This window comes from Arachis stenosperma, chromosome 4, assembly GCF_014773155.1.
Source record: "Arachis stenosperma cultivar V10309 chromosome 4, arast.V10309.gnm1.PFL2, whole genome shotgun sequence".
Classification (NCBI taxonomy): domain Eukaryota; kingdom Viridiplantae; phylum Streptophyta; class Magnoliopsida; order Fabales; family Fabaceae; genus Arachis; species Arachis stenosperma.
In genome coordinates, this window is record NC_080380.1 from 145,303,254 (window position 1) to 145,320,412 (window position 17,159).

At 31.6% G+C, this 17,159-nt stretch overlaps 2 protein-coding genes across 2 annotated transcripts; both read left to right on the top strand.

The window, feature by feature from the left end:
- Window positions 1-8,736: 8,736 nt before the first annotated feature.
- Window positions 8,737-11,474, top strand: LOC130973088 (uncharacterized). The gene is made up of 2 exons (XM_057897487.1): window positions 8,737-8,973; window positions 9,817-11,474. The coding sequence occupies exon 2, from the start codon at window positions 9,947-9,949 to the stop codon at window positions 10,763-10,765; it is 819 nt and encodes a 272-aa protein (XP_057753470.1). The 5' UTR covers window positions 8,737-8,973; window positions 9,817-9,946; the 3' UTR covers window positions 10,766-11,474.
- Window positions 11,475-13,213: 1,739 nt separating this feature from the next.
- LOC130973797 (uncharacterized) lies at window positions 13,214-16,460 on the top strand. The gene is made up of 2 exons (XM_057898460.1): window positions 13,214-13,438; window positions 14,621-16,460. Exon 2 carries the CDS (start codon window positions 14,670-14,672, stop codon window positions 16,164-16,166), a length of 1,497 nt encoding a protein of 498 aa, XP_057754443.1. The 5' UTR covers window positions 13,214-13,438; window positions 14,621-14,669; the 3' UTR covers window positions 16,167-16,460.
- The last annotated feature ends 699 nt before the right edge of the window (window positions 16,461-17,159 follow it).

Sequence of the window (17,159 nt, forward strand, 5' to 3'; positions counted from 1 at the left end):
TCAGCTTTTTCTTCTCATCTAAATAAAGTTAAAAGCAATCTCTTGAGACCGTCACCCTAGATGGGACTGTAAATCTTGGCTCAAATCGATTTAACATTTTGCGAAACCCAATCCCCTCAACAACTTTAAACGGCATTTCATCAAGGACAACGAACTCAGCTACAGACTTCTTACAATCTTCCAAGCTATAACTCTTAAAAGCTTTGCATAGTTCCTCTTCTTCATCAATTTTAGGCATATAACCATGAAATGTCCCCTGCTTCCCCACTTTAGTAAATATCCACTTATGAGCACTCTTCAAGTGCTTATTTAGAGAATTCGTGCCATGTTTAGTAGGGTGACAACTGTATTTTTTCTGGCAATAATGACATTTAGCCTGATGCTGTCCCTTTGTCTCAGTCAACGGAAGTACAGTGAAATGCTGCCAAACATATGATTTTTTCCCCTTACGCACAACTTCTGGATCTTTGTTTTCTTCACCTACTTGTGGTGCATTACTAGCAGGAGTAGGAGCACCAGGATTTTCAGCTTCAATAGCAGAAGTAGGAATACCAACATTTTCAGCTTCAATTTCTATTGTTTTGTCCTCTTCGATGGTTGGTGGAGGAACACAATTGTCTCCTCCTCCCATTGTTTGTACCTTAAGGTAAAAAATCATATGCATCTTCATTAGAGGTTAATAGTAACTTGACATATTCAATTAAATTCATATATAAAAGTTTTGAAAACAAGACAAATACACATAGTGAACACATAATTTTTCAGTCAACCAATACATTATTTGTTTGTATCCAATAACAGGAAGAATAAAATACTAATAATAGGAAGAAAAAAAACACTAACAGAAATTATTGAAAGGGATGATTAATTTTAGTCCTTTTGAAATTTTGAATAGAATTGATTTGGTTCGATTCAGAAACTCCATCTATTCAAGTTGAATTGATTCATATTTTAGAAGTCAAATATAACCTGATATGGTATATTTACATGACTAAAGTTGAAACAATTTCAAAATCAACTCAGTTCCAAATATGGTCAATTTACTGCTTTTGGTCCACTGAGTTGAATTCCATAGTTCAATTTACTATGTATGCCATCTTCATAGAGATTATTTCTTCTAAAATTCATATATTGTTGAAACTACTCTTGCTCTTGCTTAGTCCAATTTAAATTCTAAACTCTGATTAATTCACTCTCACTTATTTGCATCTACTTGCTTGCCTTCAACTGTCGTTGCTATCAAGTTATATTCTAGTAAGATGTTGAATTGCCAAGTTATTTGTGAAATTGTAAATTATTATAACCAAGTTCCTAATCCAAATCAATACACAAAATCAGAACAAAACACTAATAAGAACTAAGAAGAACAAAACACTAATAGGAAGTTAAGTAATCAGTAAAAAATTAGTAAAAAACACTAACAGAAATTATTATAACCAAGTTCCTAATCCAAATCAATACACAAAATTAAAACAAAACACTAATAAGAAGAACAAAACACTAACAGGAACTCAGGAATTATATTAACCAAACTCCTAATCTAAATCAATACACAAAATCAGAACAAAACACTAATAAGAACTAAGAAGAACAAAACACTAATAGGAAGTCAAGTAATCAGTAAAAAATTAGTAAAAAAACACTAACAGAAATTATATTAACCAAATTCCTAATCCAAATCAATACAAAAAATCAGAACAAAACACTAATAAGAAGAACAAAACACTAACAGGAACTCAGGAATTATATTAACCAAATCCCTAATCCAAATCAATACACAAAATCAAAACAAAACACTAATAGGAAGAACAAAACACTAATAGGAAGTCAAGTAATCAGTAAAAAATTAGTAAACACAGAACAACTAATAACAGAATCACTATTCACTAAACACATCAGTAATCAACAACAATCCAGAACAAAAATCAGCTAAATACACATCAACACCCACACTAAATCAGAGTTCTAATAATGAAAATCAACACCCACATCCTAAATTCACAAATTCTGTTTCAAAGACCCTAATTCTTAATCAGAATATTAATGAAATAATAAAATTAATTAATAAAATTAATTACTTACCTGAGAAGAAGACCTGAGAAGAAGACGGGAGAAGAGAGCGGAGCAGAAGGAGCAAGACTAGCAGAGTAGAGCAACGGCGGGGCAGTATTAGAGAAGAACTTCACATCACCGAGAAGCAGGGCAGCACCGTAGGTCGTCACCGTCGTCAGTCGAACGAAGACCCTCGCCGGTAACTGGGGTGGAACAAGGAAGGTTGAGAAGAGACGAGAACGAGAGGAGTGGGCGACTGCCTGGTGCGTGGCTGCGTGCTGCGAGACTAGGAATGGCCCGTGTGGAGAGAAGATGAGGTCAGGGGTCACCAGATCAGCTTGTGCCGTGGGGAGTGGGGACTGCCGGTGCCGGAGTGGGGAGTGGGGAGTGGGAACTGGGGGTGTGGGAGTGAGCCTCAGTCGCTGAGCTCTGAGGGAGGCAGTGAATGAAAAATAGAATGGAGTGACTGAAATCTGAATGTGCCCTAGCCCCCTATCCCTAATTTCAAATCTGTAATGTGTGTGTTTTGTATTATTGTATATATGGCCGGGCCACCGGGTCGGGTCTGGGTGACCCGAGCCATGGCCCGGTCCCGGCTTCATATCCTTTCTTGGTTTCATTGTTTTTTCTCGGGTCCTCCCCGGGTCACTTCGGGTCAGACCCTTTGCCATCCAAAATCCTTCGGGCCCGGGCCGGGTCTTCGGGCCGGGCCGGGCCGTGTACACCCCTAATACTACACATCCAACGGATATAGTAACAATTTTTTTATGGTTTAGCAATAGTTTTAAACCGTCGCAAATTGATTCGGTGGCACTTGACCAACCGTTATTCCATGCTATGATGCTAAATTGTTTTGTGGCAACTTTTAACAGCCTTTAGCAATCATGGAAATAACTGCCATTAAACTAAATATTTTTCTTTTAAAATTATGAGTGAAACTCGAATCTGAAACCTCTGGATAAGAATGAAAAAATGATGTCATTTGAGTTACAACTCATTAGTCGTTAAACTAAATATTGCAATAGATTACTTTGTTAAACTTATCCGTATCAAATCCATGAAAAATAATTTGCTTACGAGGTTTTTATTTTTTATTTAAAAAATACTTTTTTTTCAGTGTAATTATCATCATCTATCTTGATCTTTAGCCTGTGATACCCAAAAATTAAAAAGAAAAAAGATTGGGCATCATATAACATACATTTCACTTGGTATATAATTTAATTTGTTTAATTTCTGGAACATTCAGGTGGTGGTGACTGAATTGTGAACGAACAAGGCGATAGAATCACAAGTCTAAATTCCCCAAATAATTGGAAAACAACAAAATAGTTATCTTTGGTGGGTCCTTCAATAATGGGTTAAGTCATTTTCATTGCATCCGTACAATTTCAAAAAATGTTGTACCTCTCCTTCTCATTTAGTTGTAGTGAAATTGAAGGAATTGAATGCTCTCCAACTTGTGCATTTGGACAATCAACGTATTCATTGCCATATCACAAAACAAATTTGGTTTTTGATTTGGATTTGGCCTCTCTTTGATTATGAAAATGATAGTTACTAAGGGGAAAAAATCAAAGAAGGAATAATGTAATTGAAACCAATCTTTATCTTCTTCAACAAATCTATTTATATATAATAAGCAAAGAGATATTAGTATAATTATTTACTAAGTGGTAAAAGATTTTATTTAACCTTGGAAAAATATTGAGAGGTTGCGTGTTTGAGAGAGATGCTTACGTCAAAGTACAAAATTGGTACGAAGGCAGATCCAACTTCCAAGTTCCAAGAAATGGAGTGACTTCGGTCCTTCACTGAAGATACTGCATCAATCATTATCACTTATTATTACTATTACTGCCTGCTACCACAACCAATTTAATTATCCCTTTGTTTAATTTGATTATTTAATTTGTTGTTCCATGGGGATTGGTCCAGCGAGCTACGGATAATCCCACTCCATTAATTACTTCATCTCATCGTTTTTTCTAAGAAAAAATTTAGGGGTAAGCAACTTTATCAAATTTTGGCTAGTATGTAATTAATAAAAAAGAGTGAATTATTGGATGAAATTTCATACAATAATTTTACACCATTAAAAATTTTATTAATAATTATTTGATGACTATAAATCCTAAAAATTGCTGGCACCCCAACATTTTTTTTTTAATGGTATTTTTTAGTTTTTAACTCAAGAATTAATTTGTCACCGATTATAATTTTATTTAAAAATTTATTATTCATCAATAAATTATTATATAAAAAAACGAATTTAAATTTTCGATACTTATATGTTTAAATAAATTAATGAGTTAATTATCAAAAAGTTTAATTATTTTGTTGATTTTTATAATTTAGTGAATTTTTAATTAAATTTTTATATTTTTTTTCTTTTTGATTGAGTATCAGATTTTATAATTAAGTTTTTACTGTGACAAAAACGTTGGAATTAACAAAATATTTTATTAAACAAAACGAATATACTTAACACTTGATCGAATATTCTGTATAGTTTAATAGAATATTTCGTTAATTCTAATATTTTATTATGTTAGAGACCTAATTACAAAATCTGATATAATCTAAGAATATTCAATTAATAAAAATATAAGGACCTAACTTAAAAATTGAATAAAACTATAAGAACCGACAAAATAATTAAATCTTATTAGAAAATCTAAGTTGATTTCCTATCACCATTATTATTCAACTTAAATGTTGTATATTATATATTATAATATAAACAAAAAATAAAAAACAACATGATGGTTATTATATCTCAAATAATAAGTGTCGTTTTAAAGTTAAAAAAAAAGGAACATTCCAAAGAATTATATTCTAAGGAATATTTCATCTAAGAATATTTTATTCAAATATTATAAAGAGTTTTATTTATTTAAAGATTACAAATTGTTGGGATTGTTTTGAATATTTTCAAGAATAAATTATGATATGTTTGTTTTATTATACATATTTTAAAATTAATTTTAATTTTTCAAAATGACTCTAGTATCAATGAAAGGAGAAATCCTTTGACAAAATAAATATAATAATTTTGTAATCAACTTATTATTATCAAAAATATTATTTATACATTAAAATCAGTCATTAATGTATTTGTGTATAAATACATATTTGATTTAATTTATTTTTAATGTATATTTATATTCCAATATATATTTTATACTAATGACTGATTTTAGGTGGCTAATTTTGGTATACACATAACATAACTCACTTATTATAGATAAAAAAAACCAATAAATCTATAAAGAATTACAACAATAAACTTATGAGAAATATTAATTATCATATGCCTCGTATTAATTAGGCGACAATTAACTGAAGTTTCTCTTGTTACAAATCAATGATTGAGAGACACACATGTAGTGACAAAAGTTTTATGATGTTCCCCTTGAATCCACTAATAATGTCATTTTATACGAAATTTTATTCAACACTCTTATCAAGCTCCACAGTGAAAAAATGAAACATGTTGAAACTCAATCTCTATCTTGTGTTATTTTTTTCCTTTAGGGTAAACCATGCACCCTAAGTTTTTGCATGTATAGCTTCAATCTATATTGAGTATATTATTGTATATAAAATTATAAATTGTTTAATTACTAATTAATTAACGGCAATTGTTTAATTTCTTTATTGTTAATATAATAATCTAACTCATTAAAATTTTCTTGTGAGGTGAGGCTTTCAAAAGCCTTTAGTTATTCATAAACTTACTATGGTTAGTATATTATTAGAAGCAATCCTATTCAAATAGAAATTACTCATAGCACATGATATTTGATCAGAAATTAATTGGATATAAATCAGTTTTAAACATACATTTAATTATATAATTCTCACATCAACAAATAGTAATTTTTTATATTAACGGCATAAATAATCATAATCAGATATAATTTAAAAATTATATAAAATATTTTATTCTTCTGTCAATACATTAAAATCAAATTTATTTTGATTATTGGAAAGGAAAATTTCATAGCTTGAATTGCCAGATCAACTATGCTTTCTCTTCGATCGTGTCCAACATCTTGGATTTTGGTCCCCATCATAAAAAATTGTCCCTATTAAGGTTGATCTAGATTTATTTTCTCTTCAAGTGGTCCATGTTCAAATCAAGTTTTCTAATTTGTTTAATTTCTTAGGGTTGCTTATATCTACATTAATTCTCTCTATATAATTGTGGTTTTAATTTTTTTTTTAAATCAAGTAGTATTTAATTTTGTGTGTCATTGCTTTCATCATATCAATAATTCAATATCATGCATGCCACAACATTTCATCAATCGATCATGTTAGCATGGCCTGTCTGGTCTAGACTAATAATTCATACAACATACATTAGTCATTGTAATAAACTATAGTAATTAATTACAGAAAGGAAAAAAATCATAATAATAAAACAACAAAACTGTGGTAATACTGCAAGGAAACATTTTCTGTTTAGCACTGAAGATACTTTGTATTAAAGTAAAAGAAGGTATGATGATAGAGGAAACAAAAATGGGGATAATAATGCCAAATGAGCAAAGTTGAATAGTTGATGATACCCATGTGACTACAAGAGAGTACAAATATTCTGGCGGTTTTTTATGATTAGCGGCGATTTTAAACCGTCACAAAATCAAATACTGGCAGTTGAGTGAACCACTCTGGCTATTGGTGTGGGGAGTTAATTTCACGGCAATATTTAGCAACCGATGGTATAAATACCGCTGAATAAGTATTTTGATTTTTGTGACATCTAATGTAAAAACCGCCGCAATATGCAAGTGCCACAGTTTTGCGCATGTTTACCCGCGGTTACAACAATCATGCATGACTACTAAACAAACATTAAAAGACTTTTTTTTTATGTATGTTTTTTTTTTTGAAATTTTGTAAACAAGAAAAAAAGAGAACAAAAATAATAACACTATATCATCGGTCCTATATTCTTATTCTCATTTATATTTAGGGAATATAACAATGCTACATGAAAACTCTATATAGACCTGAACTTGGATCTTCTAAAGTCGAAATATTGTTTTTCACCAAAAAGTGTATAAGGCTTCCAATGTTTTTTTCTTGCTTCGGGCCTCCATGGTTTTCAATGATCACAAAAGCAACCATCTCAATGACCAAAAAAAAAAAAAACAACCATCTTCATTAAAAAAAAAAAAAGAAAAATATCCCCATACCTAAAATATTTTAAAACCAATTTGGGTTAGTCGAGTGGTCAGCTCACTCGTCCGTTTAAGCAAGTGTTGGGGGTTCGAATCCCGCCTTGTGCATGCAGCAACCCATTGGCCAGCAACAGACTCTTAAATAAAGCTCAGATTCGCGACGGATTAATCCTTAATCTGTCGGGTTAGAGGATACCGTGGACAAAAAAAAAAATTTTCAAGGAATATATGAGCCAGGTTACACACAACAGGACTGGGCCGAGTTAGATTTGACTAGACTGGAATCTGACTTTAATATTTTATCGGTCCATTTAAACAATTCAAATTCGATTCTAAATTAATCAAAAATAAATTAAATTAAATTTGCAGCTTACGTTTTTAGAAATTATTTTAAATATGGAAATAGAGATGGTGTTTTGGTTGAATATTGATATTTGAAGTGTATTACAGTATTGTGAAACTCACTCAATACGCCCCTCACGTGTTGCACCACGCCCCCCACGTGTTGGCCAATACGCTGTCACGTGTCCAACATGCCCCCCACGTGTTGGCCAGGATGCTGACACGTGTCCAACACGCCCCCCACGTGTTGACTTTTTACCTACAAAATCCACCCATCTGTAATTATACCAAATAATCCCATTTCCCAAAAAAACACCAATATTTCTTTTATATAAAAATAAACCAGCCTACGTTTTCAGAAATTATTTTTAATATGGAAATGGAGATAGTGTTTTGATTGAATATTGATATTTTTTTTTATAAAAATCAGCCTTAGGTTTTAGTCAAGTGACAATATATGATATCTCTTAATATACTGCATCTGAGTTCGAACTTTAGAAATAATTAAATAGTGACGAATAGAATCCTTAAGTATATGTGTTAGTGTATAATGTGTTTGAGTTTGTAATATTTAGGAGGATTAAGAATTATCAATTTGTCTGAACAAAAAAAAAATTATACATAAATAAAAAGGCTAAGTTAACTTTTATTGATTCGATAGATAATTAATGTATAAAATTTTTGTAAATTTAATATAATAAATTAATAAAATCTTATTTTTAAATATTGTATTTGATATACAATTATATCAAAATAAATTGTTTTAAAAAATATTAGTACTATATAATATAAAAATATTAGTTAAAGTATAAAAATATAATATTTTATTAATAATTTTAACATAAAATATATATTTTAATTAAAACATGTATTATTAATTATAAAATTATATATTTAAATTATTTTTAATTAATAAAACAAAAAATATGTATTATTAATTATTAAAAATATACGGTTGTCAATTAAAATAGTATTTATGTTTATTATAAAAGGTATAAACGTAATGAAATTAATTTTATATTATTAATTACTAAAACAAAAAATTTAAAATGTAGACAAAAAAGAGTAGAAGAAAATATCTCTGATGTTTGTTCCCTTTTTTTTCCCTTTTTCCAAAAATAGAAAAATGAATAATGATGAATTGGATTATTGGAGTTCTAAAAAGAAGAAAGGAATTGGGTGAATGACACGGTGTCGTTTTAGGAGCCACTTGGCTGAAAGATCTCAGTCAGAGAGAGAAGAGAAGAAGCTGCTCCATGTTTCCGGAGAAAACCTTTGTCTCTGTAGAGAGAGAAACCAACACACAACAATGACACGGAAAATAAAAAAACCTTTTTTTCGTTCTCTAACCTCAGAATTTGTTGCTTGCAATCGCTTCCACCGTTTGGTACTCATCTATCTTCTTTCCTGTGCATTCAATTTCATCAATGTTGCGCAGCAATTCGTTTTTTTTTTTATTAGGGTTTTTTCTTTTATTTGATGGGTTGCGATTGATTTTTGAACTTCAATTCAGCTCGTTCGGCATTTGCATTTCTGAATCTTTTTTCCAATTTCCGCTGTTTGGATTGTGTAACTAATTAATTAGATTGACGAAATGTCTCATTGATTCGATTTTTTTTTTTTGTTTGGGTGGGGGGTTGAAGAAATGTCGAGGAATTGAAGCCTATTTTTTTCCCTTGTTTTGATTATTCAGATGGATATTAGTGGGATATTTAGGTTTTTATGTATTGTTTATTTTTTAGACAAATGCATGTTCTGTTGTGATTAATTTCTTACTAGGTTAATAGGTTATTGGCAACTGTGTAGTTTTTTCTATTATGCATTCTGTATGATGCTTGACTGATTGATCTTGGTCTCAAATGTTGTTACTTGTTAGGCTTCCAAATTCAAAAGTTTTTGCTTTCTGTCATTCTGAGGCTATGTTGTTTTGTAAAAAGTGAAGGGAACTACATTCATATTTAACAGTAGCACAAACCACAAGGGTATTGTACTTATAGTTAATCATGCTGTGAGAAGTTGTCAAATGCATGTATAAGAGATGTAGTGATATGGATTACTAATCATGACATTTGATCTTGTTTCCTGATTGATTATGATTGTATAAAGTGTGTCAAGTGCATGTATAAGATTAGGTAACATGATTTCGTTTCTGATTCTGTCGATGGCATTTTTCTCATTATTGCATGAAAACATTAATGTACTGTTCTGATAATTTTTATTTTGGGATTAGGATTAACCATGAGACTACTCTGTACCCCTTGACATGCTTCTGGACTTGATGATTTGGGTTAGTTGTTAACTGTCACAATGAGGTCAAAATGATACTTTCTTCTTGGTTGTTTTACCCACTGTGATTCAGTATGTGGAACTTTGCTTCGAATTGCATTGTTGGGAGTGTGGGTCAGAGAAACGATTGTGCAAGGCCATCTCATGCTACTTCAGAATGTTCCGACGATGAGACTTCTATTGTGAGCAGAGAAGAAGGACTGGAATGTCCAATATGCTGGGAATCCTTTAACATTGTCGAAAATGTGCCTTATGTTTTGTGGTGCGGTCACACCCTATGTAAAAATTGCATCCTGGGACTGCAATGGGCTGTGGTTAAATTTCCAACACTTCCAATTCAGCTTCCACTTTTTATCTCCTGCCCATGGTGCAACCTTCTATCTTTCCGTTTAGTTTATCGGGGAAATCTGAAGTTCCCTCACAAGAACTACTTTCTTCTTTGGATGGTTGAGAGTATGAATGGTGATAGAGTGAAGACCCATTCAACTTCATATGGGGATCATCATCATCATCATCATCATCATCTAGTGTTTCCAAATAGGGACAATTTTGCTACAGGAAGCCAAGTAAGCCATGGCAACATTAGGAGGGGACAAGTTCTCCATCCAGAGTCATTGAGTTCCAATCGGTTTCATCACAATACTGGTAACTACCTCAGTATGGAAAGACTGCATACATCTATTCGCAAGTCCCTGGTTTTATTTGTTCACTTGACAGCAAAGTTCCCCTTGATCATCGTATTTCTTTTGATTGTCTTATATGCAATACCGGCCAGTGCAGCCATTTTGGCTCTGTATATACTTATTACCATTGTGTTTGCTCTCCCATCATTTCTCATCTTGTACTTTGCATATCCTAGTTTGGATTGGCTCATCAGGGAAATTATCACTTGAGATTGCAATGCAGTGTTAAGAAGGCGAAGGCTGTCTTTCTTCGTCTAGTACCCCCTTAATCTACTATGATTTCCTTGCAATTAGCCGACTTTGCCATTTAGAAGCTTGGTCATTCCTCTTTCAATGTTGGAGGTTGTGGATTCAGTTTTTAGCATAACCTTGTTGACCGCTACCAAGCATGCAGAGTGAATATGGAAAAGAATCAAAGCTTGTGCCTTCTCCTTGTTGCAAATGGATGCTCCATTAGTTTTGGAGCTTCTGAAGAACAAATCTGGTGTAGTTATCAAGTGGATCAATATGAAAAAAATTCTATTATTTTGCTGTGTGTAGAGACATGTATGTTCCTTATAATGCAGCATTTGTTTTAGTTGTACTATTTTTGCAAAGTTGTAAGTATGCATGTACCTATTGAATTGTTTGTCTTGTTATTGTCTGCTTGAAGGTCTTGCTCTCTGTGATATCTATTTTGTGTGTATGTCTTGATATGTTCACTTTCTCAAGATCATGAAGCAGAGCAATCTGGGAGATTTAAGATTTTTCTGAAGATAAAATAGCTGATTCTCTTTGTGGGATCAATTTAGTCTGATTCCGAAATGCAATTTGCTGACACATGATTCAGTTATAAGTACACTACCTACCACTTGGAAATTATATGATTATGAATGATAAGAGAGTGGCATCTGTTCTACAATTCAATCTATATCATTAAATTATAATAATAGTGAGTGCATGATGTGTGTGATACACGATTGTATTGTCTTATATGAAGGTATTAGAGTAGGAAACATTCTTGGCTTCTTCCATTAAATATCCTTTTAATAAATATTGTGAATAACATAGTGAAGTACCTGAACCTGAAACGTGCACTAGCAAAAATGATTGACCTTGTTTATCGGCCATCCTGAAAATAATATTCCAAGTATAGTAGTGGAAACAACCCAATAGTAATTTCAAAATTACCATGTTGATTAGTAGTGTCTCAACATCTAGATGTGAGATGCAAATTCACCTTAAAACATAAATAAAACACACAACAAATTGATACTATTGGGACCTTAACTAACTATTAGTTGGCCGTGAGCCATAGTTCAAATCACAAGATTCGAATCTGAGCTTCTATTTAAATATTTTTATTCTATCATATACTAAATTTATGTTCATGTTCATCTTTTGTGCCAATATTTCATGAGTTTAATTTTGATGTACTGACAATGTAAAACGTTTTACACAGTGGTACAATCACATCCATTTTTTTGGATAATGATTCACGCAGTTAATGTAAAAGATAATTATTTTTACTATGTGACATTACGTAATTGGATGCACCTGTAAAACTATTTTATACTGACAGTGCATTAAAATTAAATTCATATTTCATTTCATATAACATAGTTGATCTAATGACAATATGATAAAATCTGACCTTAAATTCAAAGATATTTTTTTTTGCCACATAAAATTATAGCGTCCTTTTCACCATCTTGCTTAAAACTATCTACTAAATGGGATAAAACTTGTTAGCTCTACAAGCCTGGAAACGAGATTAGAGAAGGACTGAAGCACTATGAGCAACAAGAATATCTTCGAAAATGACAAAAACACACGTCGATTCTTCCCTTATTAGTTGTTTCCTTGAAGATTCCTTATTAGTTATTTGACAAACCATATTGTGCTGTTTGTTGGGTTTTAGTTTTTAATTCTTTCTAATTAACTTGTCCTTGCATATCGGAGGTCAAGTTTCTTATAATATCTGAAGGAAGATAGGACATAGTCCTTTTATTAGGTTGAAAAAGACATACGTGTCTTGCTCATAGGAATTACGAAAAGTTTGCATGTCCTTTTTTTTTTTATAACTTGTACATAAAAGTTCAGGTAGATAATTGAGACGTCCCAAACGACATGTTTCATTAAGTCGTTTTGCTTGAGCATTTTTGCAAGATTGTTCACTTGTTCTTAAAGATTATCTTTTTCTGTTTTTAACAGAATATATCTTTTATAAACAGAACATAGAGAGAAGAAAGAAACTCCAAAAAGAGTATACATTTTGAAAATACATGTTAATAATTACAGAAAATCAGAATTTGAAATTAAAAAATAAAAAGGACAATTCAATGTCCAAAATTGAAAAAACATAGAAAAAGAATCGCAATGACCAAAATTAATTTTCAACGACCAAAATTAATATTCATGTAAAGATTTTTTTTTTGTCAAATATCTTTACAATTTTACCAACTCCAAATTAATAAGTTTCGTTTTTAATTGCATGCCATTTAATTTTAAATAGATTTTTTCCCCTTAACTAGTAATATTGGTGCATTAAATTTCGAATTTTGATTAAGATTTTTCAAATGGGACCCCAAAAAAGGTCCAAAAATAATATTTTTACTCTTGTTTTTAGAAAAAAAAAATAGAAATCCAATGTTCTCTCTCTTATAACAAACGCGCACTGAAGAAGAAACATAGTTCACCGAAACATAGGAAACAAAACAAACTAGAAACAGTTACTTGCTTTGCATGCAGTTCAAATCTCAAAGCAAAATCCTTCTTTTTTAATCCCAACTAAATAAAGGAGTGGCTCAGTGTTCACTCTGTTACGTTCTGTTCCTTTTCCTTCTCTTTCTGTTGCAGCATCCTCTGTTTTTTTTGCTCTGAAAACTCTGTATATAACAAAAGGTAAATGCTACTACCCGTTATAGCTTCAAAAATTATCATGTGGGTTCGCATAAATGTATGATCTTGATTGGATTATTGAGATGGGTATGCTACTCTCCTTATACATCTCTTTATGGCTTCATTTGGGTGTGTTTTGTTTACGGTGGTGCTTTGTGAAGAATTAAACATTGCTTGAGCATTATGGTTGTCTGATTTTTCTGATGTGCTTTTGTTACTGGTGAACCAGTTCAAGGTGATGGTTTCTTCTGAATATGAATATGATTTTTTTCTTCAAATGTGTGTGTGGTGTTGCATGAAAAGGGAGCTGCATGTTCCTGATTTTGTTTTGAATGAATGTTCTGATGCATTTGATCATCTGCTGTAATAATTTCAAGTTGATTATAGTGTTTGTAATTCAAATTTCCCAGATTGAATTTATTGATGTTGTTCTTCCTCTTCTTCTTCACTGATTCTTCCTTAGATGAAAGGTTACTTTGGTGATGTGACTTTAAATGCCTTTTATATTTAGGTACCGTTAATTAAAGCTTAGAGGTGCATAATTTATACACTCATATAATATATGTTTAATTGTTTTCAAGATGTATCATTTTCTTTTCCATTTCAAAGCCATGTTTGTAAAATTTAGTAGTTTATTGAATGGAGCCTCTCTCTTCTTTTTTTAATATTTTTTATTTTTTTATTTTATTTTAGTGTTTGAAGCTATCGCTTCTTTACAAGATTTTTGTGCCTTTGTGGCTTCTTGCTGTTGCATTTATTGTTTCATGTAATCTTAATTTGTGTGTATTTCTAGAATCCTAGATTTTATGGAGAAGAATCAGATGCAAAACAAGTAACTCTGCTGTTGCCTTGGCATTCTGCTAAGCATTCATAAAATATTTTCCCTAAATGGAGATTGAGTTTTTTAAAAAAAATTTCTTTCTCCAACTTTCAAAGATTTTGATTTGGAGGTAGTAAGTATTTTTCATGATATGCTGCACTTTGGTTGATATAGTTTCATGCTTTGTCACCTTACCATTCTTGATGTTTATTGTTTACCCTTAAATTATGTACTATGACTATAAATTTTGAATGCACATTTTGTTTCTAGTTTTCTGTTTTAATAGGCATTTTCATAAGTTTCCATTTTGTATTTTATATTTGTATTTGCATCATTCTAAGGTAGTTTTGTTATCCTTGTTTCAGTGGTCAAGCTCTGAATCTTGTTCTGCATTCCTCATCTCCTATCTGATTCATGGCTCCCTCGAACATCGATATAGCAATGATTACAGAAGTAACCATGTCCGGTCGGGGTGAATTGAGAAGGCACTCCACCGGAAAATTAAGTGCTGGAATTGGTGAACAAAAAGCTCTTCCTCATTATCTAAGATCTTCCACTGGCTCCTGTCATGATCATTGTAAACTTGGGAAGAATGAGGAAACTGAAGCAAAGAAGAGACCTTCTATTCCTAAAAGCGGCGAAAGAAAAATTCTTCGGCAAAATTCGGAAGAGGTGATCGGAGGGGTAACTATCTTTGTTGACAAGCACAGAGCATCGCTTGATTCAAAAGCAATGCAAAAGATATCAGTGTTCAAGAACAACGAATCAGTTAAATCTATGGTCCAAAATTCTCATACTTCAGACAGTCAAAAACAAATTAGGAATGAAGTTCCAATGAACAGGAACAGAACATCATTGGCCAAGAAAATGAGGGAAGGAACTTCTTCAAGAGAAATTTCCAAGAAGGAGGAGACTCCACTGATTTCAACGGCGAAAATAATTGGAACTTCATCAAAGAAGCCTTCTTCAAAAGATATTGAGTTGTCTGACAAGCATGTGATTTCTGTGAATGCAAACGCGGAGGCAACGAGGAAAACGGTTTCTAAGAATTCCTCAATGGACTTTGGTGGCAGTAAGAGCAGGGAGATTAAGATCGAAAAGAAGAGGGAAGCCATTTCCGCAGTAGCTTCACCTTCAAGAGTTTCTTTGCCATCATTGAAAGCTTCTCTCAAGAGAATTCCAAGTATTAATGCAAGGAAGCACAAAAGCCTGAAAATTGCCTCTAATCTCAAGAACCAAACCAAGCCTAGAAAAGAAAATCCTGAACCACAACACAATGAGGTTGAGGAAAAGACTTTGTATATTCTCGAGGTTGAAAACGAAAGCCAAACTTTGCAATCCGATCATCAAAATGAAAGCCCGGATACCGAATCATCCCTCTCCAATTCACCACTCACTCAATCCTCATCCGAAGAACGCGGAATGGAAACTGAAAAAGCAACCACTGAGTTTGGGGAGGATACTTCTTCAGGAAGCAATGGAATTGCATGCATGGAAAATGTGAACAATAATAATACTTTGGAAGCTGAGGAGAATGACAAGCCTAGAAAAGATGAAATTGCATGCTCTAAAGAGGAGGAGGGCCAAGTGTTAAGAAAAGTTAAGATCTTTAGCAGGCAAATGGTTGAAACTCAAACTGAGAAAAGACACAATCCAAGGAAGCTAAAGTTCAAGAGAGGAAGCATGTCGTGGAATAATGCTAAGGGTGAAGCTACACAAGGTGTTGTTTTGAGGAATAATTTGAAGGGAAAGAAATATGGGGAGGCATTGATGAACAATGTGATTGAGGAAACTGCAAATAAACTTGTTGAGATTCAGAGGAGCAAGGTTAAGGCATTGGTTGGTGCCTTTGAATCTATAATATCTCAACAGAACAGCAAGAGCCCTTTGAAAAACACCCTAGCACAATAGGTTACTAAATTTTTTCCTTTTATGGTAGACAAGTTTTCTTTTTTTAGTAATACTAAATTCTATAGTATGATCTTGAATTTCTTGTAATAGGATCTGTGTGCCCATAACAAAGAACATAGTATTGCATGTTAATATGGAATAAGGCACTAGAATTTTGAAAATAAGCCCAAGCTTGTTGAAGTAGATTAGAGTCAACAAGCTGTATATGTGGCTCTGTAGGAACTAGGGGTAAATTTGTCTTTGTATGTAGAAGCTAATAAGAATAAGAATAATGATATTGAAGTATGTGTGTAAAATTGGAAGAAGAATCTTGTGTTCCCCTCTTATATTACCTTATGTGCTAATTATAGATTAAATTTTTATAGATTAAATTTTTATGTTAACCAAAATAATCACTATATTTCTATGTATATTTATATAAGTTATATACTGAAATAATCAAATATTTGATAATAAAATAAATATTTAAATTTATCATAGAAAAATAATTAAATTTTTAATAATAATATAGTAACTTTAATATATTTTTATTTGATAAATAATTTTTAGTTTCGATATAATATAATTATTTTTCGGTAAAAAAACACTAATTTCTCGACATCACATAGCAAATTATGTATTCATATTTATAACTAGTTTAATTTAGGATGAGTATTAAATTTTACTATCACTTAATATCATTATTATACTTTAGCCTACGATAATATGTTATAAATTCTTTTTGGGTATATTAATAAAACTATGAAAGAATTAAAGAAAAAAAGATAAATTTTTTTTATTGTATGTTGTTGTTGTTTAATATTTTGGGAGAACAATATTATCTATTTATACTAATTATTAAATTGATTTTGGATTTTAAAATAAGGTAAAATAACCAAAATAAACATAAAATAACAACTTAATAAAATTTAATTCTAGAAGAAAAAGATAAAATAACAAATCAAAATATAGTAAGAATTTAATATGTCCCCGCAAGCTGGTGGATGGAAGATG